At 42.5% G+C, this 27315-nt stretch overlaps 1 protein-coding gene across 2 annotated transcripts in view; it reads left to right on the top strand.

The window, feature by feature from the left end:
- The window catches only part of IL5RA (interleukin 5 receptor subunit alpha), a 35404-nt gene extending 10149 nt beyond the window's left edge, over positions 1-25255 (top strand). For both annotated transcript variants that reach the window (XM_015535060.2, XM_015535059.2), the window contains 7 exons: positions 937-1090; positions 1165-1352; positions 3387-3532; positions 6851-6989; positions 19147-19243; positions 19903-19987; positions 23263-25255. In XM_015535060.2, the coding sequence (XP_015390546.1) occupies positions 937-1090; positions 1165-1352; positions 3387-3532; positions 6851-6989; positions 19147-19243; positions 19903-19987; positions 23263-23349 (896 nt within the window). In that variant the 3' untranslated portion in view covers positions 23350-25255. The remainder of the gene's footprint in view (positions 1-936; positions 1091-1164; positions 1353-3386; positions 3533-6850; positions 6990-19146; positions 19244-19902; positions 19988-23262) is intronic.
- The last annotated feature ends 2060 nt before the right edge of the window (positions 25256-27315 follow it).

Below are 27315 nucleotides of genomic sequence, written 5' to 3'. Positions count from 1 at the left end.
ATGTGACATCTGCATGATGCAACACAATGACTCCCATGATTCTCGGATGGAAGTGGCCCTGGAGACCTTCCTCTACCAACTCTCTCATTTGCAGGTGGAAAAACTGAGGCCCAGAAAAGTAGGGCTTAAAGTGTCACAGTTAGCTATGGAAAGATGTGGTATTATAATACCAAGGTTGCTGGGCACCAAGGTCTGAATGACAATCTATTGTAGTTAAATTTTCATACAAGCATATCCCACATGTACACCCCCTTAGCCCCAAGTAGCCAGAAGGTTATTATTATTATTATTATTAATTTTTGAGAAAGAGAGAGAGAAACACAAGTGGGAGGGGGGCAGAGAGAGAGGTACAGAATCCGAAGCAGACTCCAGGCTCTGAGCTGTCAGTGCAGAGCCCAATGTGGGGTCTGAATTCACAAACCGCAAGATCATGACCTGAGCCAAAGTTAGAGGCTTAACCGGCTGAGCCCCCAGGCACACCAGACAGAACATTTAAAAAAATTTTTTTTAATATTTATTTTTGAGAGAGACAGTATGAATGGGAAACGGGAAGAGAGAGAGAGACAGAGAGAGAGAGAGAGGAGACACAGAATCGGAAGCAGGATCCAGGCTCTGAGCTATCAGCACAGAGCCCAACAGCAGGGTTTGAACCCATGCTGTGAGATCATGACCTGAGCTGAAGTCAGACACTTATCCAATGGAGCCACCCTGGTGCCCTGACAGGTTTTTTATTGTCAGAAACTCAGGCTTTATAATCCTAGCTTCATCCCACAGTGAGCTGGTCCTTTGCAAATAGGTTTCTATCAATGTGTGATAACAATTACTTTTTCATGGTAAGACGTTCCCAATCACTACAGTTTCAGAGGAAGTACGAGATTTAAAGACTGTCATGGCAACATTTTGTTCTTATTTTTGGCCATCTTATTGACCATCTAGGGTCTCCTGGAACCTCGGTTGTGAATTTAACATGTACCACAAACACCACAGTGAATAATCATACTCCCTTATGGCCATACCAAGTTTCTCTTCACTGCTCCTGGCTAGCTGGCAAGGATGCCCCTGAGGATACACAGTATTTTCTATACTATAGGTGAGTACCTACTTTTACTTAAGTAAATGCATTCTTTCCTATAGCCTTAAAAACTTATGAGCATTTTGATTTAGGTATGGCTCCTGGACCGAAGAATGCCAGGAGTACAGGAGAGACACCCTGAACAGAAATACTGCATGCTGGTTTCCAAAGACTTTTATCAGCAGCAGAGGGAGTGAGGCACTCGCAGTGCATGCTAATGGCTCAAGCAAGCATGCTCCAATCAAGCCTTTTGATCAGCTGTTTGCTCTTCATGCAATCGGTAAGGTAGACTTAACTCAGAGTTGGACTAACCGAATCGCAGAATCTCAGCTTCGAAGGGCTTATAAAGATCACGTGGTTTGACTAATTTTCAACCCTAAGTGATCATCTGTCCCCTGCCTGACAATCACAGGGGCAAGCTTTCTCAGCCTCAGCAATACTGATAATTTTGGATGGATAACTGTCTGGTGGGAGCTGTCCTGTGCCTTGCAGGATTTTTAACAGCATCCCCGGTCTCTTCCTACTGGACCAGTAACATCCTCCCTGCAGTTGTGACAACAAAATATCTCCCAACATTTCTAAATGTCCCATGGGGGACAGAATCTCCACCATGTGAGAATCACTGAACCAGGGAATGTGAACCCACTGCTGAAGGGAGTATCCCTTTCATTTTTCAGCTCTGACTCATTTCATGAAGTTTCTGGTGCTGTGATGGAGTGGTACCTCCAAATAATTCTCATCCCTTTCCCCACAAGATGGTCTCAGAGCTAGCAAAATACAGCAAGCTTTCTCATCCTGAGATTTCTCTTCCCCAAGCTCCCCACCCCCAATTTCTCATGCTTTCCTCTTAGGACCCTTTGCCACGCTGGTCTGTCTCCTCCAGGTGGTCCTAAAATGTCTCTCTCAGCATAGGGATTCTCAGATGTCAGCATATTATTTAAGGTTTCATTGGCTCCATTCTCAAAATAGAAATACTGTAGTCTCCTTCATCCTAGATGCTTGTATTAATGAAATTCATCAGGAGCCTTTCATGTAGCATTCTTGTTACTAACCCTCAAGATTTCAGTGGTAGTGTATTTACTGGCATGGGCTGTGGGGTCAGGCTGCCTTGGCTTAGGTCCTGGCTCCACCACCAACTAGATGAGTGACCGTAGACAAGCTGGTCATTGCCCTGTACCTCGGTCTTCTCATCAGAAAGAAATGGGGATAAATTATTATTTCCTGCAAAATTTTTGTGAGAACTAAGTGTGTTAAGAACTCTACAGTGCTTAGAACAGTGCCTGGTAATGATACATAATTATAAATAGACAAGGTGTTATTTAAAGGGACATGATTTATCTATATCTCTATCAAATGAAGTATATAACTTGGTTTAAAGAACCAGCTCACAAGAGGTTATATAATTCTATTCAACAGTACATTTCTCAGATGACCTAAAAATGTCCCTTTCCTAACAATAAGTAATAAACAATGCTGAGGAGGACATGGGAAACAATACTAATATGAAAATGGGCACAACCTGGTACAGACCACAGGGATTCATTTTCCTGTATGATTGTCATTTATTAGAGATAAATTCCTCATACTACTAAAAGAAATAGATTCCTGGTTAAAGTTTTTCTGCCTAGGGAACGGGAGGCTCTGGAACCAATACATCCCATTCTTAGATCGTCCCTATGATTCATTAATTGTGAGATCTAAGTCACATAGCCTGAGACAAGAGCGCTCGCTTAAAAATAATTTCTACCCACATCACAAGGCTATGAGATAATCAGGTGATAACTCAGGAGAAAGAACTCTACAATTGTTAGACAAATGTGGCCCATTCTTTTTATGCAGAGAAAATTGAACCTTACCACTCCATTCCCGCCCCCCCAAAAACTGAAACGAGACAAAATGAAACAAAACTGAAGCTCAGAATGAGGAGATTCTTACCCAGAGCCACACACCTGCTTAGTAGAGGCAGTGCTTTGTGGAAGCTCCAAGGTTTCTCTCTAGGGTCAGGTTTACCTAGTTTGGTCCAGCTTGAGGAACAGGGATGGTGTGATGGGTCTTGGAATGAGCTGAAGCGGAAAGGGACTCAACCCTTCAATGTGATTTGGAATAGGAATCCTTTAAGATTAGAGGCAGGATCTCTTCAGTACTATAACTATGAGAGTCATCTGTGAGCCACTGGGGTCCTATGATTTGGAGATCAGTTAATTAAAACCTGAAGGTAGGTCCTTGAGAAGATTGTATCTCAGAAATGCCTTGGGAAGTTTGAGTGGATTGGATTGATCAGCCTAGATCACTGACGTTTTATTCTCTAACCTAGATCGCATTAATCCTCCAGTGAATGTCACAGCAGAGATTGAAGGAACCTGTCTTTCAATTCAGTGGGAAAAACCAGTTTCTGCCTTTCCAATTCACTGCTTTGAATATGAAGTGAAAATTTACAACACAAGGAAAAATTATTTCCAGGTAATTCTTCGGATCGTTCCAATATTTGATAGTAGCATTATCTTAGAAACACTGTAAAAATTATATTCAGTAACAGCTGTGGTTACAGCTTGGAACTAACAAGGTCAAAGGTAACGTGTCTACCCAAGTTTTGTAAAAATAAACCACGCTTTACTGGCTTTTGGTCTTGAAAGGACATACTTTTGGTTCAAAATAACACAAAGGATCACATAAAAACACAGTAACACTATTTTTTGGTGCAAATATGAAAAGTTGCAGCCACTATGGAAAACAGTATGGAGGTTTCTCAAACAATCAAAAAGAAGATCATCGTGTGATGCAACAATTCCACTTCTTGATTTATATCCAAAAGAATTATAAGTAGGGTCTCAAAGAGAAATTTGTACATCCCTGTTCATAGCACCATTATTCACAAGAGCCAAAAGGAGGAAACAACCCAGCTGTCCACTGATAGATGATGAATGGATAAACCAACTGTGGTGTATACATACAGGGCTCTGTTGTTCTGCCTTAACAAGGAAGGGGATCATGACACACGCTACGACCCGGATGAACCTTGAGGACACTACGTTAAGTGAAATAAACCAGCCACCAAAAGACAAATACTGTGGGACTGCACTTATATGAGATACCAAGAGTAGTCAAACCCAGAGAGACAGAGAGTAGAATGATGGTTTCCAGGAACTGGGAGGAGGGGCCACGGGGGATCTGTTGTTTAACAAGTAGAGTTTCGGTGTTGCAGGATGAAAGCGTGCCGGAGAGCGGGTGCACAGCAGTGTGAATGTGCTCATCACTCCCGAGCTGTACACATAGTTAAGATGATAAATTTTCCGTTTTATGTATCTCACCACAACTGAGATATACTCATAAGCACTAATGGACAAAGAGTTCAAGAGACAAGAACTGAGAGGAAAACCAGCATTTATGAAACATCAACTATGTGTCAACCTTTATTATGCTAATTTATTCCCTCCTCCCAGGAACTGCATTAAGTAATTATCATCCCCATTTCACAGGAAAGTGAGGCAGAGAGAGATTAAGCCACTTGCCCAAAGTCACCGAGCTGGCAAAGCTGTAGGGAAGTTGGGATTACAACTCATGTCTCAGTGACAGTAGGCAAAGCAAATTCAATTCCATCCAATCTGATTCAACAAATATTTACCCACTGGTTTCTGGGCGGGAGTTAAAAAGATAAGATACTGTCTCTGCCATCAAGGGGCCTAGTCTAATGGACACACTCACCACCTCAGAGGAAGGGCCAATACGGGTCCAAAGGAGGGGGTGGGCAAAGCAACCAGTTAGGGCCCCCACTGAGAAGAACTGAGTGAAATCATGAAGGATGGGTAGTTTGTAGCCAGTGCTTCCCAAAATACCAATGCTAAAAGACCTTCTTTTTTTTAATTTGTAATTCCTAATTTTTAATTAGATTTCTAATTTAATTTTGAATTGTTTCTTTTGGAAAATAGCTTAAAAATGAAATGCTAGGGAAATCAAATATGCCCAGAGACACGCCCATTCATGGGCTAGAATGCTGTGGCAATGTCACATTGCTACAAAAGCCCCTAAATTGTTGTCTCTATTCCTGTGTTTACCTCACTGAGGATCAGTAATAAACAGCTCCTGACCCACACCAATCTGCCAACCACACTCTAAGTGGCAGGGGGTCTAGGCAGAAGGCATAACTCAAAGGCTTAAAAGAGCATGGTTCCTTCAGCCAAATGGCAGTAAATGAATTGGCCTGGACATAAAGCCAACATTGGAATAGTAACTCTAGATTCCACACTGTGACTTCTCCCAGAATGACTGGAATTTTGGGGGGGGGGTGGGGGGGAAGGAGTGGTTTCTCTTTTTAAAGCCATTGCCATAGGTGCTGAAAGCCATTGAAGAGTTTTATTCATTCAGAACTCTGGCCACATCTGCAAAATCAAAGAATAATTTTGGTAGCAGCATGAAATCTGGATGCAGGTGGAGGGGCCATGTGGAGACAGGAACATTGGGTTAATGGCTATGGCAATTGTCCAAGCGAAACACGACAAGATAAATCAGGCAGTGGTCGTGAGGCAGGGTGAACAAAGGAGAAACACACACAGAAGAATGTAAGATATAGGTGTCATGGGCACATCTCTGGTTTGGGGCCCAAAGGATTAGCTGAGTGGTGTGAACACTGACCAGGAGAGAGAATATCAGAGACAGTCTCATTTGTGAGACAATAGCCTTGTTTCAACACCAGACTATGTAACTCTAAGTTGTCTGTAGCAAACCAGCATTAACTAATACCAAACACATATTATTATATTGAACCAATATTGCTGTTTTTGCTCATCAAAAGTGGGTTGAATACTGGCAGTTTTCATAGGATTCAACCTAGTACATCTTTAAACTTGGAATTACAAGGACAATTCCATTTAATTCAATAATCCATGCTTAGGTGCTGTTATGCCTACTTTACAGATGAGAAAACAGAGGCTCAGAGAAGTCAAGGAAGTTGTCCAGCAGGTAGTTTGGGGTATAGGATTCAAACCCAGCCTTTCCTAGATTCAATGACTCTGCTCTTTCCTTTTCCCTATGCTCCAGTTGTTTGAGATCTTCCTGCACATCAGGATCAGGAGTTTTTTTTGTTTTTTGGTTTTTTTTTTTTTTTTTGGTAAAGAGCCAGATATTTTAGGCTTAGCAGGCCATATGGTTTCTGTAACAGTTACTCAGCTCTACCATTGTGGAACAAAAGCAGCCATAGATAATACATAAATAGGCATGGGTGTGTTCCAGTAAAACTTTATTTGCGGACACTGAAATTTCAGTTTCGTGTGTCATGAAATACTCTTTTTGATATTTTTCAATCATTTAGAGACGTATAAACCATTCTTAGCCTGCAGGCCCTACAAAAACAGACAGCAGGCCATACCGGCCCCCACATTGTAGTTTGCTGATACCTGCTGAATAAGATGGAAACCAACGGATATTGTTTACTAACTTGGCTACAGAATATGGAAGGACAAGATGAGGGGGATTATGCGTTCTACTATAGGCCACCCCAGTCTTTTAATTTGGAAACCTTAAACAGACCCAGGTAAATCATCCAGAACTTACCAATGACTTTTTATTCATTTTGATTACAAGATCACTTTCCCTTGAAGGATAACTGTGACACATCTCTACTGAAGCATTCTAGAATAAACTCAGCAATGCGGGTCCTGTTGATTTTAAAAGGGTCACATAAAAGCGAGTCAGATTACTTATGTATGGCCTTCTTTTCTGGTAACTGGCATTTCTTAAATTTTGTGTCCAGAGAGTCTTATAATGCTATTTTTCTCCATTCAGACAGAAAAACTGATGACGAATGCATTCATCTCAATAATTGATGATATTTCTAAGTATTCCGTTCAAGTGAGAGCCACCGTGAGTTCTGTGTGCAGACAGATGGGGTTTTGGAGCGAGTGGAGTCAACCTATATACGTGGGTAAGTATCTTCTGTTTATTTTAAAGCAAGTGACCTTCCTCATGGTTAAAGCAGATGATCCTGGAAAGTGTACACATTCACTTAGCGATCTAAACTTCCTGATCTTCTGTCAGTCTACTGCCTTTTTGACCAGAGACAGATTTACCATTAAGTCAACAAAGCTTACATGTTCAAGCATCTTGCTAGCATAAGCCTTGCTAAAGCTCCATACCACTCCCCCTCGCCTTGTTTTTGGATTATCTGATTCTACTTTTATCCTTTTTTTTTTTTTTTAAATAATTAAGCTTTCTGAGATAATTGTAGATTCACATGTAGTTGCGAGATATTATACAGAGAGAACTCATGTGTCTTTCATCCACTTTACCCCAAGGGTAGCAGCCTACAAAACTACAGTACAAGATCACAACCAGAATTATCATTGGTAATGACCACTGATCTTATTCGGATTTCATCAATTTTATATGCACGCTTTTGTGTATTGAGCGCTATGCAATTCTACCCCATTTGCAGGTTTATGCATCCATTGCAAGGATCCCTTCTGTTGCCCCTTTACAAACACAATCTCTGTTGCACGTCTCTATTCCTAACCCCTGCCAACTACTAATCTAAGCTCCATCTCTACATTTTTCCCACAGCTAATTTTGATTTCATATTTTTGTTTCTTTGCTTAAAGAAAGTTCCAAAATTGAAGCAACTCAGGGCCTGCAAAATCTGGACCCATTCCTGGGCCTTTAGCATAACAGACACAGGGGACCAGAAGGGTTGGGTGTAGCCTGGACTTCTGTGTTCTGCAGCTGTTTTCCTTTAGGACTAAAATCGCTAGTTTATTCTGCAAGAAGATCACCGTATCTGTCTGTGGCGTCTGTGAAGGGTAATGAAGTACTCCATGGATGCTCTGGAAGTGAGGGCACATTCCCATGCTTACTCAGCTCCAGATGGCAATCCCATGACCTAGAGATGTGGCCTTGCAACTTGAAGATAGAAAATTCACAGCCTGTGTTTCTTACCACCTGGGTGTCCTGGGTATCCATAGACTTTTTAGGACAGAAGTGGACAGTTGAAAAACAACTAATAGATCTCTTGTGTGTACTGCAACCATGTAGTCTGAGGATGTGGACATACGTGGTTAAGTGCTGTGTAAGATCTACAAGAATGTAGAACAGCGGAAGGAACTCTGGAACCTTGGTCAGATAGGTCAGGTTTAACACCCAGCTTTGGCACATACTGACCTCATAGCCTTGGACAAATCACTTCTCTCTGACTTTGCATGGGTTCCCAGGACAAAGAAGATAATATACACCTCACCCGCCTCCCAGGGTACTATGAAATTAAAAGCCGATGGCCTCAGATAACATTTATTGATGGCGGTTTGCCAAACCCTGCTAAATGCTTTACATGAGTTACCTGCGTTAACCGTATCAACAGCACTAACTTGTAGATGAGAAAATGGTTTTGGAAAGTTTAGGCAATTTAACTCTACATGTGCGAGTGGCAGATATGGGATTCAAACTGAGGCTGACACAACGTAGGGCCCAAACTCTTAGCGGTATGCCTTGGTGTGGCAGGATTCTGCAAGCTGCAAGGTGTTGAACAAATTACACAATTATGAGATCCTGGGACCTATCTTTGTGGTTAGGGAGGGTCAAGCATGTGAATGTTACCTCTCACTCTTCCTATAGGCTATTCAATGATCATTTGAAGAGCATCCTTAAGGAGACCTTTCTTCCAGGCCTATTGTAAAACTTTCCATTTAATTCATTCACTTAGGCTAATGGGTGGCTCTTTAGGAAAATCCTGGGCAGTGACCCATTAGGCTCTGTGGACGTGAGTCAGGTTAGAGCGCCTCAGGTAGGTTTCCACGGAAGACTGGGAGACATGAAGAGAGGCCTGAGAATTTCAGAGTTACTCTGAGTCTTCAGTGGGGCTGGCCCTGCGGAGCTGCAGAGTTTGTTAAGGGGAACTGCACCTCCTGCACTTGTATTTCACCCAATCAGCACAGCCTTATGGGATGGCCCCCAAAATCACCCCACAGGGCTCAGCAGGAGCCTTCCTGGGAAGAGGCGCAACAAAGGAGGTAAAAGGAACCAAGACTGGGCCAACTGCACCCATTTCCTAATTCTGCCAAGGCCAGTCTTCCCTCCCCACCCTCCTCCCGAGGTTGATGCCCCAACCTGCTCAACAGACCCGACACACACAGGACCCCCCTCAACACTGCTGCTTCTGCACAAAGAAAATTCACTTTGCTCACCAAGAGCAAAACAAACAGAAGAAACATTTATGAGCCCCAGAAACTTTTAACAAGATTATTCATTTTATCAAAAGCTTGTGATCAAAGCTTAATTTTCATTACTTGCATTTGGACAAATTAAAAAAACTGGTGTATGTTATTCCCCAGGGGCACATAACTTGGGCCCAAATTATTGAGACTTCTGAGTTTGAGATTTTTTTTTTTAATGCCGTCCAAGGATTTCAAATGAACGTGGTGGAAACCAAGGTAGAAACCCAGGGTAAGACACCAGTTCTGCTTTCTGAGCGTTTGAATTGTGTAGTTCAGGGCAGTGTTGACGGTGGGCAGTTTAGAACTTAGAGACTAAGCAAAGACGAATCAGGAAATTTAGGTTTTAGTCATGGCTCTGCCAGTGTCTAGCTCTAGGACCCTAACTAGAGATGGCAAAAGACAACTCCTCACAAGCCGGGTGATCTGAGCAGACTTCGAGGGTGGTGTTACACGTAGGTGTCTCAGGAGTGACGATCTCCTGTCACCGCTGCAGGGCACAGAGTGGTGAGGAGTGTGCCTGGGTTTTGCCACCCCTAATGAGTCGCTCATGCCTAACCTCTGTGCGTCCCCGTTTCCTGGCCTATAAGATGTCTATGCTGCACCCCCAAGGTTCTTCTACACTCCCTCAGCCCACCACAAAAATGCTGAGAGTGAAATTGTGATCCATAATGACAGTTTATTTTGAGCTTGTTTTTAATTTATTATTCACTCTCCACTTTAGAGCTCTCCTCCCATTATTATTTCCTAAATAACAGCTTCCTAGTTTGGAACTAGGCTCATTATAATTCCCCCCCAGGTATATGCCTCACTGCCATTATCTATGGCAAATCCCATTTCATTTACTGCCACCCTTTTCATAAGATGAGCTGATTAATATTACCATTCACCTTACAAATCCATCGTTTCTAGAATTTACTCCCCTGCTCAGTTTAGGATCATTAGTGAATTTAATCAGTGCAGACTTTCCATTTTCATCAAGATGATTAATAAACATAATAGGAAGTCCGGGCCCCTCTGGGACACGTTGCATGGCTCTTCTTTACCCCTTGGGGATGCAACCATAATTATACTTGGCTTGCAGTCTATCAGGCAGTTTTGCCGCTACATTCGTTTCCTTTAGACAACCTTCCTCCTCTCCTACCTTGTGTGTATGGCACCTGGAGCCCTCCCCTTCCATTTTCACTCGGCAGCCCGACTCCAATATCACCTCTTTCACAGGTATTATTAACTCCATCTCTTTTAAGGAAATGGGGAGCCAGAGATATTAAATAAATCAGTAATTATCAAACAGCCCAGAAGTGGCTATTAATAGCTAATTGTCTCAAAGAAGTGACATATTGGTCAATCAGTGAAGTGGAATACATTCCATTCACTCATTAACCCATGATGGCCCAAGGTTTTTAAATAGCGAGACACAGGAAAGGTAAGTCTTGACTGAGAAAAGGAGGGCAGAGGAGACCAGACGGCGGGTCTTGCTTGGGTTGGCAAGGTCCCTGGATGGCCAAGAGGTACAGGGGATAGTGGTGAGGGGGTAGAGCCAGCAAGTGCCCCAAACCTAAGCCCCAGATGGGCCCTCCTGTGCTAGGATTCCCAGCACATGAAACCTGTTTGTTTTCGAATGGAAGTAGCCATAGCGGTTTCGTTTTATCAGTGCTCGTTATCAACTGCTCTTCCTCCACTTGGCCTCTCCATCTTATCTTGAGAGCTGACTTCCCACTTTTCACACCTCTTTCTTTCTCCTTTTTAAAACTTTCTCTCAACTTCCGGATTCTTATCTCTGCCGTCTCCTGTTTACTAAAACCTCTTCTATCCTGACCCTGCTCTACTGAAGCCTTCCATGTCCTGCAGTCCAGTCCATCATCTTTCTCCTCCTCTGTGCTCCATGAAGCTCACAAGCCATGCATGAAAAAAGCAATGAAAATAAAATTCCCTTCAGCTATATCCTTACTTGTGGAAAAGAGTGTTTGCTAGGTGAGTCCACCCTGCATTAATTCCCAGCCGTGTCACTGTTAAAAGCTTAGTCCTTCTGAGACCTGCTTATCAGAGACCGGTCTTAACCCCAATCACAGACATTGCCCTGGAAACCAGCGATTGGGCTTTGCCCCATCTCAATGTAAGCCCTATCTGAAGGCTGGGATCTATGCCATGACAATACCAGGTACCAATTAAAATGTTTTTCTTCCTTTTTTTTTTTTTTTTTTTTTAAGATTCTTTAGGCTTGAGACATGTAGTGTTTGTACCTCCGGGAGTAGAGCAAAGTTTCCCACAGTCCTCAAGATGGTCAAGGCTGAGAGGACGCTTGTTGCCTTCAGAGGCATCGCTTTTTACAAGATGAGTTAGAGGAAATCCTGGCCTTAGCTTTCCTGTCACAATATGGGGCAGTGGTGGGGGGGAATGGTTCTTCAGGCCACATGACCCAGCCTTCAGCCTGAAAATAGGTTGGGCCAGAATATCAGGGATGTGTTTGAGAGTTTGGGTTGAGATGGAAGCAAGGTTCCCACAGGCAACTCTTGTTGTCTTTGTCCTTCGACTTGGCTTTAACAGCCTGTGAGTATGTGAGGACACACCTACATGGACCCAGGTCACCTGGATCCAAGGCCGAGGTCAAGTCCTGCAGCCCCACCCTCAGCCCTGGACACCTCCTGCACTCTCTCCTCCTTTATTTTCTGTTTTGTCACCACACACTTTCTAAATTCTCACACTGTGGTGAAACAAAGAGAAAACTAGCAATGGGAAACAGGAAGAAGAAACACAGCAGAGGTGCCAAATTAGGTGGCCCTTGGCCTGTGGAAAAAAAAAAATTGCAAATGCTAAAATTTTCATGGGGAAGAGACTAATACAGACAAAACTGATTTAAAAAAAATAGTTGACTTAACCTGAAAAACCCAGTCGGGCTCACCTGAGGCTGAGAGAACTTATGGGGATTTGGGGTTTTCTTTGCAAATCGGGGATTTCAAGTTGGTAAACATGGTAGTCTGTCCAGTCAACTGTGTCCTTCAATCCAGGCTCCTGTGGTTTCAAACGCTGGCAGTCCCACCATTTGCTCTCAGTGGGTGGGTGGGCAGGACCACCTCCCCCTTGGATGATCCCTGTGGTCTGAAGGAGGGATAGAGGGAAGCTTTTAGATTCTGTCCCCAACTGTCAGGAGCAGGCACTTTCTACTGTGTTTTCAAGGAGGGCCACCTCTAGTGGTGCCCACACTGCCCTTCCAGGCATGAATCCCACCCCACGATGGGGCCATCAGATGGGACAACAGCTCAGAGGAAGGAGAGACTATTGTTGAGCCAGGTACTTTGCTAGGCCTGTTCTTGTGTGTGCTATCTTGTGTATTCTTACAAACAAAGAATTTTCCTAATCACATGGATTTACAGATTATGTGAGAAAAGATGCAGAGAAGTTAAAGAAATGCCCCCAGTGACAGAGGGCCTGGAACCAAGCCACATGATTGGTTCCTCACCCTATTCTTTCTGCCATGCTTTATCATCCCATAGGTCATGGTGCTAGCTGGGGAAACTGAGGCAGGAAGATGGGCAGTGGGGCTGTGGTTTCTGAAAGGGTGATGCTCGTCCAGCTTATGACCGAGTTGTAAATAGTTTCATGTTAACCTAGATCCCTGAGAGTTAGAAGCCTAGATGACTTATGTGCCTATTTCTCTGGTATCTCGATTATTTGGTGTGTTCCTTTCCCCTCCAGGGCTGAGCTTATTATTCCACATTTTGAAGATTCTGACAGCACTTGAGTCTTAGTCTTGCTTTGATGATTTAGGGAAATCATCTTGATTCTTCAGATCTCATATAAACATGTCTAACGATTGTAACTAGTATTTGTGAAGCACCTACTATGTACTAGCACTGGGCCAAGGACTTTGCCTCTACCAACTCATTCAGTCCTTATCCCCATTTTACAAAGCAGGCAGTGGATACTGGAGAGGACATCCTGCTCAAGGTCACCTCAGTAGCAAATAACAGAACCAGGATTACACCTCTTCACCCCCTCATTTCTTGTTTTTATGTGATGAGCGCAGCCAGCTTTCAATGGGACTTGCTAGAAGGTTAACGAAACAGACTCCGCAGCCCCTTACAGGAACCACAGTTCCGGGGTGCTTGGGAGTGCTGTGCGGAAAGCCTGTGAAACAGAGAATAATAACCATAATTTCTCTATTCTCCTTCAAGTCTAGTCCTATGAGGGGTAACGCAGATGAACAGTACTGCAGCGATCTAGCAGAGTACTGCAGTGTTTAGAGGATCCTAAACACATAGATTTGCACACATGCATATGGTCTCCATTTCCTGTCCCTATTTAAGCTCACTAAAACAGGTAAAGCCACAGTCTTTTTTCCCCCTCTTTTTTCTCCCTAAACCAGGCAGCGCCACAGTCCCCTTGACAGCTGCCTGGGAAAACTCACCCACCTAAAAGGTTTGCTTTGGTCTTTTGCTTGCATTGGGAGCCAGTCACCTGGTTTGGGGTGCTCCTTCATGGTGATGCCACAGCTTCTCCCTGCAATTAGTGGCAAGCCACAGGCAGCTTCATAGGCTAATGCATGGGCATCCTCCACATTACCTGGCATCTGTTGGTGCTACTTGCTTTCTCCCAGAACCAGTTGGTGTCATGATCCAAGAGCAGGACTGCCTCACTGGAAGGGTCCCATCAATTTACTCATTAGCTCTTTTCCCTTGAAACCTATTGTTGAGTCTAAAGTCATACTCAAAATCAGTATGGAAGCAGTGAACGTAGTACTTGTATGGACACTTTAAGGTGGAGCAAGCCCCCAAACCAAACTGACCCTCTTAGGAGTTATTAACATGAACTACACAGATGACAGAATTCTATAGCAAGAGGCACTGCAGCACCAGGAGGGAAGCCATTTGACAAAGCTCCCAAGGCAGCTAGAGGCAGATTATGGGATGAAGTCAGGTTTAGTGCCTACGTTTTTCTTCCCTTTGGGTTGCCACCATGCCATCCCAGCCCCACCCCACACACTCCCGGGTCACAGGACAGCAGAATTTTCAACTGCTGGCTTATTCTCAGGGTCAGATGGTTGAGATGTTCGAAATGATAGAAGCCAAGGCCACCAGAAACCAGAGGGCGGAGTTCCTGAATGCTCTCAGTTGACAATGTCAGAAGAGCATCCAGGAATGAGGTGGACGGTCTGGAGGGCTTCTCCTCCTTAGAAGGACAGGCCTTGTGACTTCCTCTTTCTAAAACATCTTTGCATAACTAAATAGCAGTGCCCTTCAGTGTTTTGAAAAGAAACATCTGTGGCTTCCGTTTTAGGGTCAGAAAGGCATTCTCCTTGAGTCAGAGAAAAGATTCAAGTTATCTGGAAACCCTTTTTCTTAAGAAAATTTCCAAGGCGAGAGACCCCAGAATTCAAATTAACAGTACCTTCAGGGGCCTCCCAACTTGTACAGTATTAAAATTTCTTTTTTATGATTTTGACCCAAAGGATTTATACTGTCTTTGGGACCTGTTGCCTTTTTTCTACCTTCAGTGAAATCAGAGTAGATGCTAACTTTAATTCATTTATTTATATAATGTACTCAAGGTTTTCACATTAATAATTAAACAGTAGATAATCCACAAGTAGTTTCCATTTGGCGTGAGTATGTGAAAGCTTTTTCTTGTACTAATTTTACCCGCCTATTTATGTTTTCTTCACGGTAAAGCTGACCTTGGCTCTGTTCTCTGAGGGTTAGTTCTGTTCTCAGTTGGTGGCTAGGGAGTCATTCTAAAGCACATCGGGACACTGCAGAAGCCAGGCCAGGAGAAATTAGTAATTTGCCAACTCCCTCCAGGCAGGGACCATGACTTTGCTTCCCACATAGTACCTTGCACGCATCGATAACTTTTTTTGATTGAATCCAATAAAATCTGTTGCCTTTGTATTTTTGCTAATTCAGTGGAAAACTTTGTTTATCAAAGTGAGAACTGAAGTGAATCATCAGGGAATAGTTTAACTGAAAAGATTTTTGTAATCCTGGTCAGAAGTGAACGGTACTATTATCAGCACTTGACATATCAGGGTACAAGGTGTTTCACAATTTGAGACACAAATGGGACCGAGTGTATGACCCTGATAAAATTTACAACACCGCTCTTGCTTTCTGTAGGACCCAAACTTTATCTGTCTGTTAAGCCTACTGGTAAAGAGGGTAACTTTTTTTTCTGCTGACCTACCTCTTGCTAAATTTATATTCCGTGTATGACTCTAGAGTTACTGAATATACTGATTAGGGCACGTGAGTAATGGTTAAGAGCATGGAATGGTGGGTTTCAGAAATGGGGAAATGAAGCAGGCAGAATCCCTTATTCAGGACATCAGATTGGGAAATAAAGCCAGACAGAATTCGACGTGACAGCATTAGTTCATCCCTGTTGCTCTTTACATTAGCTATGAGCAAGTGCAATGAAACTAAGTTTAACAGGGCACTCAGTTACAACCCAGACAACGCAATATTAATCCTAGAACTTTTCAGCGTCTATAGCATCTGGGAAAATAAAAGTTTTGCTTCCTTGAGTATCTCTCTCTCTCTCTCTCTCTCTCCCTCTCTCTCTCTCTCTTCTTATTATTATTTTACTGTGACCAACGCCTCTTTGTAAAATAATACATATAAATACCTAAAAGGTAAAAAAAAAAAAAAAAAAGTAGTATGGTCATAGGTGTTTAATAAAGTGATTCAGTCCCAACCACAGCCTAGGGAAAATCAGGGAGAATGACTCCCTTGCAACGCAGCCCCCTTCTGTTGGACCACAGCCTCCAACTTAGCTTATGTCCAACAGTGGGGACACAGCAGTGAAACCGCTTCCCTGCAGGGAAGTGGTATCCAGCTGGGAAGATGACTTTCAGGAGATTGCACAATCATAGAGAAATGCTTAGGATGTTTTAAGTGGAGCTCCTGCTTGCACCATGTGTCCTCAGTTTGGGGGATGACAGAGAGTGGACCGGGATCCCTGCACCATGGTGATGGGAGCATTACTGTTCAACCAGTCATAGGCTTGGATATGGTCTCTGCCTGCTAGCGGTGTCCTTAACTGACTGACGCTGTCCTTCTTTGCTCCAGTTTCTCCATTTGCCAAGTGAGGATAGGAGTGCCCATCTGAAAGCATTGTTGTAAGAATTACACTAAATGTATGGTAAGCACCTTGAATTGTTTCTGGTACCTAGGAGCACTCAGAAAAAGGAAAGGAAAGGAAAGGAAAGGAAAGGAAAGGAAAGGAAAAGAAAAAATATGTACAGAAAGTAAGCTATTAATTCTGATGACTGCTGGTTTTTAGATTTTATACTTTACAATTTTCAAACCTTCAGCAATACAGACGACTACTCTTCTAAAATCAACTTTGTTAAAGGTAAGTGCGCAGGAAATCACAGTGGCCTGGATGGAGTCAGTGGTATTGGAAAAGGTGCTGATTTGGCAGAGATGTTAAGGGTCATGTATTTCAACTCACTTTGTTTTCTAATTTTTAATTTATTTATTTTTGAGAGAGAAAGAAAGAGAGAGGAGAGCAGGGGCAGGGAAGAGAGACAGAATCCAAAGCAGGCTCCACATTGTCAACATGGAGCCCGACGAGGGGCTTGAACTCACGAACCGTCATGACCTGAGCTGAAACCAAATCGGACGCTTAACTGGCTGAGCCACCCAGGTGCCCCTCAACTCGCTTGTTTTTACAGATGAAGGAAGTGAGCCCCACAAGGGCAACCTCCACAGCAAGCTGAGAATAGGACCCAGGTTTCCATGCTAGGCTAGGATGCATGCATGAGACAAAAGCATGATCTCTTGCCTTTATGAGAGATTAGGATGTGATGGTGTACCAGGAGTCAATGGACAAAGGAAGCAGGGCTGTAGAAAACAGTAAGAATCAGAGTGACTTCCAAGGATCCCAGTATGGAAACTTGGAAGAATGGAGACCGTCATGGAGAAGTCAGTGAGAGAAGTCCTTCTGATGTGAAGAAGTGCATGAACTTAGTGTGCAACATTGTCAGCTTGGAGAAACATCTAAGTGGGTTTCACCCAAGGGAAGTTTCAAATCTAGAAGCTGAGCTGTGTGTTGGCCCTGGGCCAGGAATAAAGACAAGGGAGAAGAACACGTGGGATTAAACGATACAGCTGTGCTCAACCAGCTTGCCAGTACTGGAAAAAGAGACTGTCCTGGAAAACACCCACGGGCCCAGGGCTGAGCTGAGAGGGTCAACAGAACCTAAAGAGAGAAGAAGGAAATGCCACCGAGGAAGGGGAGTATTTTGGTCAAAGAACCAAAGACTCGGTTTCAAGGTGGGAGTAATCATCAGGTGTGACATTCAGGAAGGAGGCCAAGCAAAATAAAGTTGGAAAAAGAAACGGAGTGTCTTTTGGATTCAACTAGGAGGCAACCACCCGCAAGTAAACAGTTTCTGAGATGGGGAAATGAAACAGCCTGAATCCCTTATTCAAGAAATTAGGCTGAGAAATAAAGTTGGAAGGTAATTTGATGATAGTTGGGAGCGATGGCAGAGCAAAGATAAAGGACTTATGGCTTATTCAAGATAAAGGCCTCTATGAATATTTGAAAGCAGAAGGGAAGAGATGAAGGAGAGATTAAAGCTTTGGGGAAGTAGAAGATAAACCCCAAATAAGATTTCTCAGGAGGCAATAAGAGCAAGAGATCAAGGCAAAGTTGGAGTCACTGGCATTAAATCCTCGAGACATTTCTCCCTCTTGATACACTGAATATTTTGAGTTTGAAGTATGTTGGAGCTTTTGGGAGTCTTAGAGTATTTACAAGCACTTCAAAGTTCCACTTAGGCACTTTTCATTTTATAAAAGAAACGATTAATGGCAAACTGAGGGTTGGGACCTGGTTTTCCTGGTGCAGCTTGGTTTGAACACCCGTCGTGCACTTAGCACAGCTGGCATTAAGTCATTACCTGTGTCACTGTTTGCTTAGAGCCTTTCTTCCTTGATGGATCTAAGTAGGAGAAGGGGAGAGCCCACGTGTGTGCTTTTACCCCAGCTCACAGCAACCTATTCAGTGCCAAACACATAATGGGAGTTCTGATAAGTATCTGCTAAACACGTGAAGAAAGGAATGAATTAGTGAGTGGTCTCTCCCACAGAAAGGAAGCATATCAGGGAGGTAATGCAGTTTTTGTCTTATTCTCTAGAAGTGAATCAGGCAGTTTAACAAGTGCATTACCTCTTTAAAAACCGTGTGGTTAAGGACCTTGAGTTTTCCTGAAGGCATTTCCAGTACCTTAAAAAATAACCACACACCTCCATGATGTCATCAAAACTGATAGAAGAATCTGTCTTTGCGTGCAGACTGGAAGCAAATCCAATTAGAGAATAAGATGGCATGTGATATATTTATACCTTCTGTACTGACTTAATGGCAATTTTCTTCTACTTTTCTATCTGTGAAGTGGGAATAATGCTAAGGGGTGTTGAGCATAATTAAGACTGCAAAGTACTTCTAGCAGAGTCTGATGCCTTTAGGGTTAACTCTGAGTATTATTCCAGACTTCACTTCCTCTAAAAGTTGAGTTTCTAACTTTGTATATTATTTTGATTGTAATGCAATTACATTATTAAGAGGGCTTATGTTTTGTAGCTTTTCCATCTAAAAAGCATCCTTACTACCCACTAAAAGCTGATAAGCTCCAGGATTCAGGAGTCATTAATACATCAAGTGTAGTCCATAAATATCTGCTGACTACACAATGATTCAATATTAAAAGTGGCTTCATTTCACGCACATGAGAAATCTCCAGCTCAGGATGGCTCAGCTACTTGCCCAGCACCACCCAGCACCTGCAACTCAAACCCAAGCTTTCTGATGCCTGCGTCTAGTCATGTTGCATATTTACAACAGATTCTAGCTCTGATTTCTTTCTTTTTCCCTCAGGAAGTGACGACCAGAAGCCCTCCACAGAATGGTTTCTTATCGTGCTTATGGCGGCCATCTGCTTCATCTTGTTAATTTTCTCCTTCATCTGTAAAATGTTAAGTATCTTTGTATATTTGGGTGTTTCCAATGAGGTCTGAGAATTGAATCTTCACACTTTTGTTGTGTATCCACTAGGGTTCTTGTTATCAGATCAAATTTGAAACGCTTTGGTGTCTTCTTGACAGCATTTCCAAGATGAGTATGGACCACATTAAAAAGGGAGAAACATCCTTAGGGGATTTACAGAAACTGGACAGACCACAACATAGCCCTCAGCCATTACACACCCCTCTTGAATTTCTTGGCAATGTTATTGCCATTATTATAAATGTTATATTCTTTGGGTTGGAAGGCGGCATTTCCAAGAAAAGGAAGAACTCTGCGAGCTGGCACAGTTGGGTAGCGGCCTGCAGCCAGCACTGTACTTAGCAGTGGGGTACCAGGCACTTGCAAATCACCCATTTTCAGAAATTAGGCTTGGAAACAGACCAACATGAAGCACTTACTATTATGTCTTTCTTAGATGATTCAGAAGCCTCATCACAGCCCCAACTAATATTACAACATAAATATTTATAACTCTTGGTCAATAAAGATTTTGAATTTATAGAACAGCAGGTCCCGAGATTAACTAGGTCAATTTGTAGAGTAGATACTGAAAGACAAGCAAGGATACTCTTGTTCACCCAATTTTCTGCTTTACTCTGTCTGCAGAGGTCACTTATGGACCAGGTTGTTTCCACCAGTTCCGGCACCAAAAAGTAGTATTCAAGATTTCTTTGTCATCGTCAGCTCTGAGGTAATGTTGCAGGTTCTTATGAAGGGTCTGATCTGCCCAGGGTTGGGTCTCCATGGACTGGTTGTCAGGTTACTCGTTTTTCATATTCCAAGGCAGAGTGACTACCTAGGGTGCTAGCCAAATTTATGTCATTTTGGTCTTTATACCTTTTGGCTCACTGTTGTGTTATGTTCATGACTGCCTGGGAATATTGGGAAGGCCCTGCTCAGTTATAAGTGTCCTAACCAGACTGGAGTTTTTTTCTATCACTGATCTCTTAATTGGGTTTGGGCAATTCCTTCAACCCCATGACTTCTTTTTATGTATAGATGAGATGGTCCAATGTCCTGTTTAGCTCTGATGTTATAAGAATCCATGTTTTTGCGCATGGGTACCCTAATTAATAACATTTTTCGCAGAAATTTGTCCTAGTTCCTTAATATAAAAAACCACAGAGAAGGCAAATGACTTGCCCCAGTATGCATTTCCTTAGGCCCTATTTGCCATTCAGAGCAGTTAGACTTAACTGAATGCCCACTTACCTATGGCTACCCAATTGTTCTAGCATCAGTTCGTGAAGAAAAAAAATCATCCTTTCCCCAGGCAACTGTCTGGGCATCTTTGTTGAAAATCAGTTACCTATATATGTGTGGGTCTACTTCTGGACCATCTATTTGTTTTCATCGATCTGTTTGTCTACCTTTATGCCAACATGGTCTTGATTACTATAGCTTTATTGCAAACCTGGAGATCCAGTAGTGTAAGGCTTCCAAATATGATTTTTTCTCCTAGAGTTATTTTGGTTATTCTAGGTGTTTTGCATTCACATATCAATTTTAGAGCAACTCTATCAATTTTTATCAAAAAAGCTGCTAGGATCTTGATTAGGATTGTGTTATTTTGTAGGTTAATTTGGGGAGATGAGTCTCCTAATCTACAAACATGACATCATCATACAACACAAACATGTAGTATCATCAGCCTGTGTAGGTTTCTTTAATTTCTCTCAGCAATGTTTTGTGATTCTCAGTGTACAGTTATTATACACTTGGTCAAATCTGTCCTTAAATGGAGTGGTTATTCAGATTAGGGGTCAGCAAACTTTCTCTAAAAAGCCAGATAGTAAGTACCTAACAGCCAAATGGTTCATCTCAACCATCCAATGTTGCCATTGACCACAATGAAAGCAGCCAAAGACGATATGCAAATGAATGAGTTTGTCTCTGGCCAGTAAAACTTTATTTACAAAATAGGCAATAAGCCGGATTCTACCCTCAGGCTATAGTTCACAGGCCCTTGACGTAGATACCAAGCTATGTTCTTAACAAATCGAGTTTTCTAATTGAGTGACTCATGGGTGAATAACTGGTGATTGTTTCTAGGACAGTGAAGGGTCAAACACTCACTGAAATGGATCTTTTCAATAAGCTGTGACATTTAGAGTTTTTCAGTTTGGGTGTTTGGAGTTATTATAGACCATAGTAGTTACAAACCTAGTCAAGCGAAGAATTGAGTCAGGCAGAAGAACCACTCTGTTCTTACTTCCATCTTATACTCCTTATCAGGGAATGGGGCTTTGCTTTTGTTTTCCTGAAGAACAGTGGACCCCGGTATGAAACTTTGTTTTGTTTCATCTGAATTTGTCAATCCCTCCTTGCTGTGGCATTCTCATCCCTGATAAACTACATTTGATTTCAGCAGCACACTGAAGTCATTTGTCTTGGCCTCTTAATGGAACATCTTAATGCTGGTATCTCATTTCCCTATAGAGCCCCCCAAAGATTTTCTTTAATATTCTGAGGTTGGTGAAAGAAACTGGCTTACAAGCTCATTGTGGAAGCTTGTGGTGTGTTGTTAATTAAAATCAAGTCATGTGTACCAAATAAATAACAACTTGGGTTTGACAAGCTGGTCTCAAAATAAGCAAAGGATTAATGTCAGAACTTAGCACTGCTAGGCTCCTCTGGACAACTCACTTTCTTCTCATGTTGTAGAGTTCCAAAAAAAAAAAAAAAAAAAAGACCAGAGAGACAGAGACAGACAAAGACAGTAAGTGCAACCTAGAAAATGAAGCACTGCCCCATACTGTCAGCCCTCTAGCCTAAATTCTCTACCTGGAAGAATATGTAAACAGTGTCCCAGCTTGTATCTCCAAAGGTGAAGCCCTTCCAACTGACTCTTGGGGCTTTATCCCCAAGGATGATGAGGGGACCCATTAGTGCTATTGGCAAGGACAGTTTTGCATCCCACTAGGACACCTTTGGTAAATGGGAAAGGAAATCTGCTTTTAATTACAACCTGCATCTCTGAGCTTGGTGTGGGTACCCAGGGTCCTGGGATTTGGAGGGTATCTGCCATCCCAGAGCTCTCACTAAGCAAGTTTTTGCTGTCCAGACCCAAGTCAGAGACTGCTTTGTAACATTCAAGAGGCAGACACTGGCAGGGAGAGGTGGGAGGGGCAGAAGTCAGCCTTTCTCAAGCTCAGTTAAAAAATAGAAGGCCTTGCTTCGGATTCTGTGTCTCCCTCTCTCTCTCCCCCTCCCCTGCTCATGCTCCATCTCTCTCTGTCTCAAAAATAAATAAAAACATTAAAAAAAAATAGAAGGCTTTTTGTATTAAAAAAAAATTGCATCCCATGTTTTAAATTTGTTAGATACCAGTTTCCAGCTGTTCTTTATTTCTACAATGGTAACCAGAGAGGTTTCTTTCCAAAATTAAATAGACTATAAACCCTTAAAGTTCTAGCACATAAGGCAGAGAGCACATCTCTTTGTCACTTCATCCTCAATGCAGAGCCCTGTCCAGGATACAGGAAGTATTAAAAATGTGTTGAATGAGTAAACAACGTAGACAAAGACCTCTTGTAGGTGGTTTCTGTCACAAAGTTTCTAATTAACATCTTCATAATAGCCCAAATTAGACAAACACATATCCAAATTTAAGGAGACTACAACAAACCATAAATGGAAAGTGACGGATCTATTCAATGGTGCAGCCCAAGAATATATAATTTAAAATATCACATGATATTACACAGAAAGCAATTTATAAAGCTAGTTACCCATTTGCCTTCATTTACCTGTTAATATAACTTTGTACCTAGAAAAAAAGGCTGAAGAGAAACGATGGGGCTGTGTTTGGGAATTTGATGTTTTCTTTATATTTTCCATATTTTCTTGAGTGAACATTTACCATTTTTATAAGCAAGATACACTTTACAAAACCAATTGTAAAGAAATTTGAGAGAACCAAAAATGTGCTAAAAGACATCTAAGGGAGGATGTTTTGTTTTCCAGAAAACTGTTTCCACTGAAACAGAAATTGAAGTCATAAGTTATGTGGAAGACCCTGGATTTGAGACCCTGGAAGATTCTGTGTTTTGATTGGCACTGCAGCATTCTCGAAATGAACTCACACTCACATGCCTCAGCGATAAGAAGAACGGGAACTGTTGTTTCTTGGCTAAGAAGAGTTCAGAATTTACTGAACACTCAATTTAGCTGCAAGGCAATACACTCAGACAAATCTTTTAAAAGTGTACATGCCTCATCAAAAACTCCTTGCTCACTCAGGGTGATGGATTAATCTGATCATTCTGCCATGTCTTTTCTCCCCACTCTACAGGGTTCCAACTCCTCACCTGCCAGTCTTTATGATTTACATTACTTACCTCAAACTTTTGTACACAAGTCAGTTTTTAAGGCTGATGTCAACTGGCAGAGCTGGTTTTACAGTTGAAGCTGCCAATGGTAATACTCTACTAAAATATCAGGAAGAAAGCATTTTGCACCAGCCTGGAGTTAATTATGAACTTAGATTTGAGATGGTCTTTCCTAAAGCTAGAGCAAGTGGGAGCCATGGTGGGTTGTTGTTGTTTTATAGAATACTTTTTGTCTCAAGTAGTGTGTTGGGGGAGTGGGGGAAGGAGAGGAAGAGAAGCATGATCTCAAGTTCTATAGCTATGATTGAGGAAGCATGATTTGAAGCAAACTCATTAAAAACATGAAGAGCTAATATATCACTCCAAACCAAAACAGAGAACAGGATATTGTTTGAGATTGTATTCTTGAAGACAGCATTGATATTCAAGAACATACTGAGAAAGGCAGAACTGGGTTGGGAAGGGGACTGCTCAATCAAGAATGAACTTTCTGCAAGAGATGCTTGCTTGCAAAGATTTAAGAGCAACTCCTGGGTGCTGTTCAAGTAGTTCTGTATCAGTCCTAGCCTTTTAGGTTCCGAAGACATTCTACAAACATTCCATCAAACATCCCAATCTAGACATCCTCTTGTAGGATGATTTATGCCTCCCAGAGTTGGTTTAGTCAACTGGATTCAATAATGGGGCACACTGAGTAAGTACCAAATACTTGCAGAGGGTGCTCTTTTGGTAACCATCAATTGAAACTAGCAGCAGGTTGGACCCAGAACAACAGGCAGAGCAGTAAGACAGCTGTCAGTTGTTGCCTGCTTCCAAGTATTATGGACTGAATGTTTATGCCCATCCCCTTCTAATTCATATTGAAACTATACACCCCAGTGTGATGGTATTAGGAAGTGGGGGGTCTTTGAGAGGTGATTAGGTCATGAGGGTAAAGCCCTCATGAATGGGATAAGTGCCCTTTTAAAGAGACCCCAGAGAGTTTTCTCTCCTCTATGTAAAGATACAAGAAGTTGGTATTCTGAAAGCAGTAGGAGGGCTCTCCTGAGAACCCTGCCATGCTGGCACCTTGAACAGAGAATACCAGTCTGCAGGACTGAGAAACAAGTTTGTTATTTATAAGTCACCCAGAGTATGATACTTGGTTGTAGCAGCCTGAACTAAGAGGCCAAGCGTTAGCAACTATGCCAGGTACTTTACACACATCATCTCTAAACCTGAGAAACCCACATTGTTTGTATTACTGCCTCCTTTTACAGGTGCAGTCACTAAGGAAAATGCATAATGAAGGGTTGAATTCCTGGCCCAAGTGATCCCAATAATGCAGAGGGGACTGCTAGAATAAAGTTGGAGTCTGGTTAGCAGTAGGACCTAGAGGGCATAGCCCATGGAGGTGCTGCTGCCATCACTGGCAAAATGTGTGATTACCTGACTTGTACACTATCTCTGTGAATGGTGTTCAAGAACCTGCATTCTTAATGAATATTCTTAGGTTCTGCATTCTGAAACTTGCTAGTGCCTTAGAATCACCTGGAGGCATCATCAAAACAGATTGTTGGGCCCTATCCTCAGTTTGTGATAGAGTAGATCTGGGGTGGGGTAGAAGGTTCTGCATTTCTACCAGGTGATGGGGCACCTGGGTGGCTCAGTCAATTAAGCGGCTGACTTCGGCTTAGGTCACGATCTCGAGATTTGTGAGTTCAAGCCCTGCGTCCGGGCTCTGTGCTGACAGCCTGGAGCCTGCTTCAGATTCTGTGTCTCCTCCTCTCTGCCTCTCCCATGCTCATGCTCTGTCTCTCTCAATAAATAAATGTTTAAAAATTTTTTTTTAAATGTTTAGAAAGTTTCCAGGTGATGCTGATGCTCATTTCCCAGCCACACATCACAAACAGTAGCACTGGGTATTTCTGATGAATACCAAAATTTGAAAACCAACTGTTGAAGGAATAAGTGATGGAAAAGTCCTGCCCCAAATTGCCCCCTTTTGGGCTTAATGCTCCTTCTCTGATCTCTTTCAAACTAGAGCCTGGAAACCTAGGGTTATGCCCACTGCCTCTGCTACGAGGCTGGAAGAGAAGAAGGACGCTGTCCCCAGTTTGGCAGGTTCTTCATTGTTGGGTGTGGTGCTCACTTCAGAGATGCCTCCTTTGACCTTAGTGGCCAGCCATCACTGAGGTACTGAGCCAGTACCACCATCTGACTCTTGGTATGTTTCAAGGGCAACAAAGTGTAGACCACAGTGGACTATGACCTTCCTCTTCCTCACTGCTCAGCTTATGAACTCCTACCCATGTTTTAGAAACCCATATCCCATGTTTCCTTCTCCGTGAAGCCTTCAAAAATAGACTTTTGTTGATCCTGCCCTTGGGTTTTCATTCTGGGCTTTTGCCCCTCTGCTGGAGCTATTACACTGTACTTTATACGATTCACAGTTTGGATGTCTCCCCACTAGACTGTGTGCTTCAGGAGGATGGGGGCTCATGTGCAACTTATCTTATGTGCAGTGTCTAGGAGTATTGGACCCTCTTAAACTCTCTTTCAACCCTGGCACAGTTCCTTGCACATAGTCGGAACTGAGTGATATTTGTCAGAGATCACCAAGGCCTAGAATATCATGGAGAGGAAGATGGGTGTCTAATGAGAACATGATTGGAAATAACCAGGAGACACGTGTGCCTGATCATCTGGCTGGTGTAGCCTAGGTTCCTTTTTGCTGATGATGTGTCTAAGTTGTGACGTATCAAGAGCCATGTAAAAGAAGTTAGGCTTTGGATGTGGCCTGTTTTGAGTGCTCTGTACAGTTTTCACTAGCCTTGTCAAGACAGATCAGAGTGTGAACGTTCTCTTAACAGTAAATACCCTCGTCAACAGGTTGATTAGACATTGGCACCCAGCTCTTTCCATCTCCCACCAGGACAGGATAGAGGGCCAGCTGTCTTCTAAAAAACCTTTAGTCACACGCTCAGAACAAACACTGCTCCTCTAAGACATCCTTTCCAGGAAGGATTTTAGTCTAATGTCTTTCTTTGGCAGTTGGAATTCTCTGAGTGCAGCATAGGGAAAGTGCTGGGAAGTCTGGAGGGGAAGTTCAGTGCGCCAACAGCACAACCATCTGAGGCTTATTGAAATGCTTCAAGGCCTCAAGCTATTTATGCAGCCTGGGCAAGAATTCCACATGGGCAAAGAACATCCTGATTAAAAATCCAAACGTTTTCATGGTGAGACTTGTATGTGTCAGGACCATCTGTTGGTGGAATTAATAAACCTTAGGTGCTAATCTGTTAAAGAAAAAGTAGGTGTCTAGAAGCGAGAACAGAGAACCAAAAACGATCTTTGGTGGCATGAGGTAAGGTGAAAATCCTAATGACAACAGGACTTCATGTTAACCCAAGGATCTTTGTGACAGTGACTGTGTCATTATTCCTGCTTCCACACCCTGCAAATAAAGTTCCAGGATACAAACTTTTTGAAAGCCTTTTTTTAAAGAATATTATACTGAACCATAAGACAATCATATTTTTTCCAGTATTCTTCTGTTTTAGGTAATATATGAGAATGTAAATTCACTTCAGAATGAGAACTGTTTAACACAGATGATAGTGAATTGTGTAAGTCCACAAATTGAACAGGACTACCTTTCTCATTCCCCCCCCGCCAAATATTCTTGTTCTTTGTACTCAACATTGTC

The sequence above is a fragment of the Panthera tigris genome, chromosome A2, assembly GCF_018350195.1.
Source record: "Panthera tigris isolate Pti1 chromosome A2, P.tigris_Pti1_mat1.1, whole genome shotgun sequence".
Taxonomy (NCBI): domain Eukaryota; kingdom Metazoa; phylum Chordata; class Mammalia; order Carnivora; family Felidae; genus Panthera; species Panthera tigris.
Note: the sequence above shows the minus strand (reverse complement) of the source record. Positions and strands in the feature narration are given on the sequence as shown.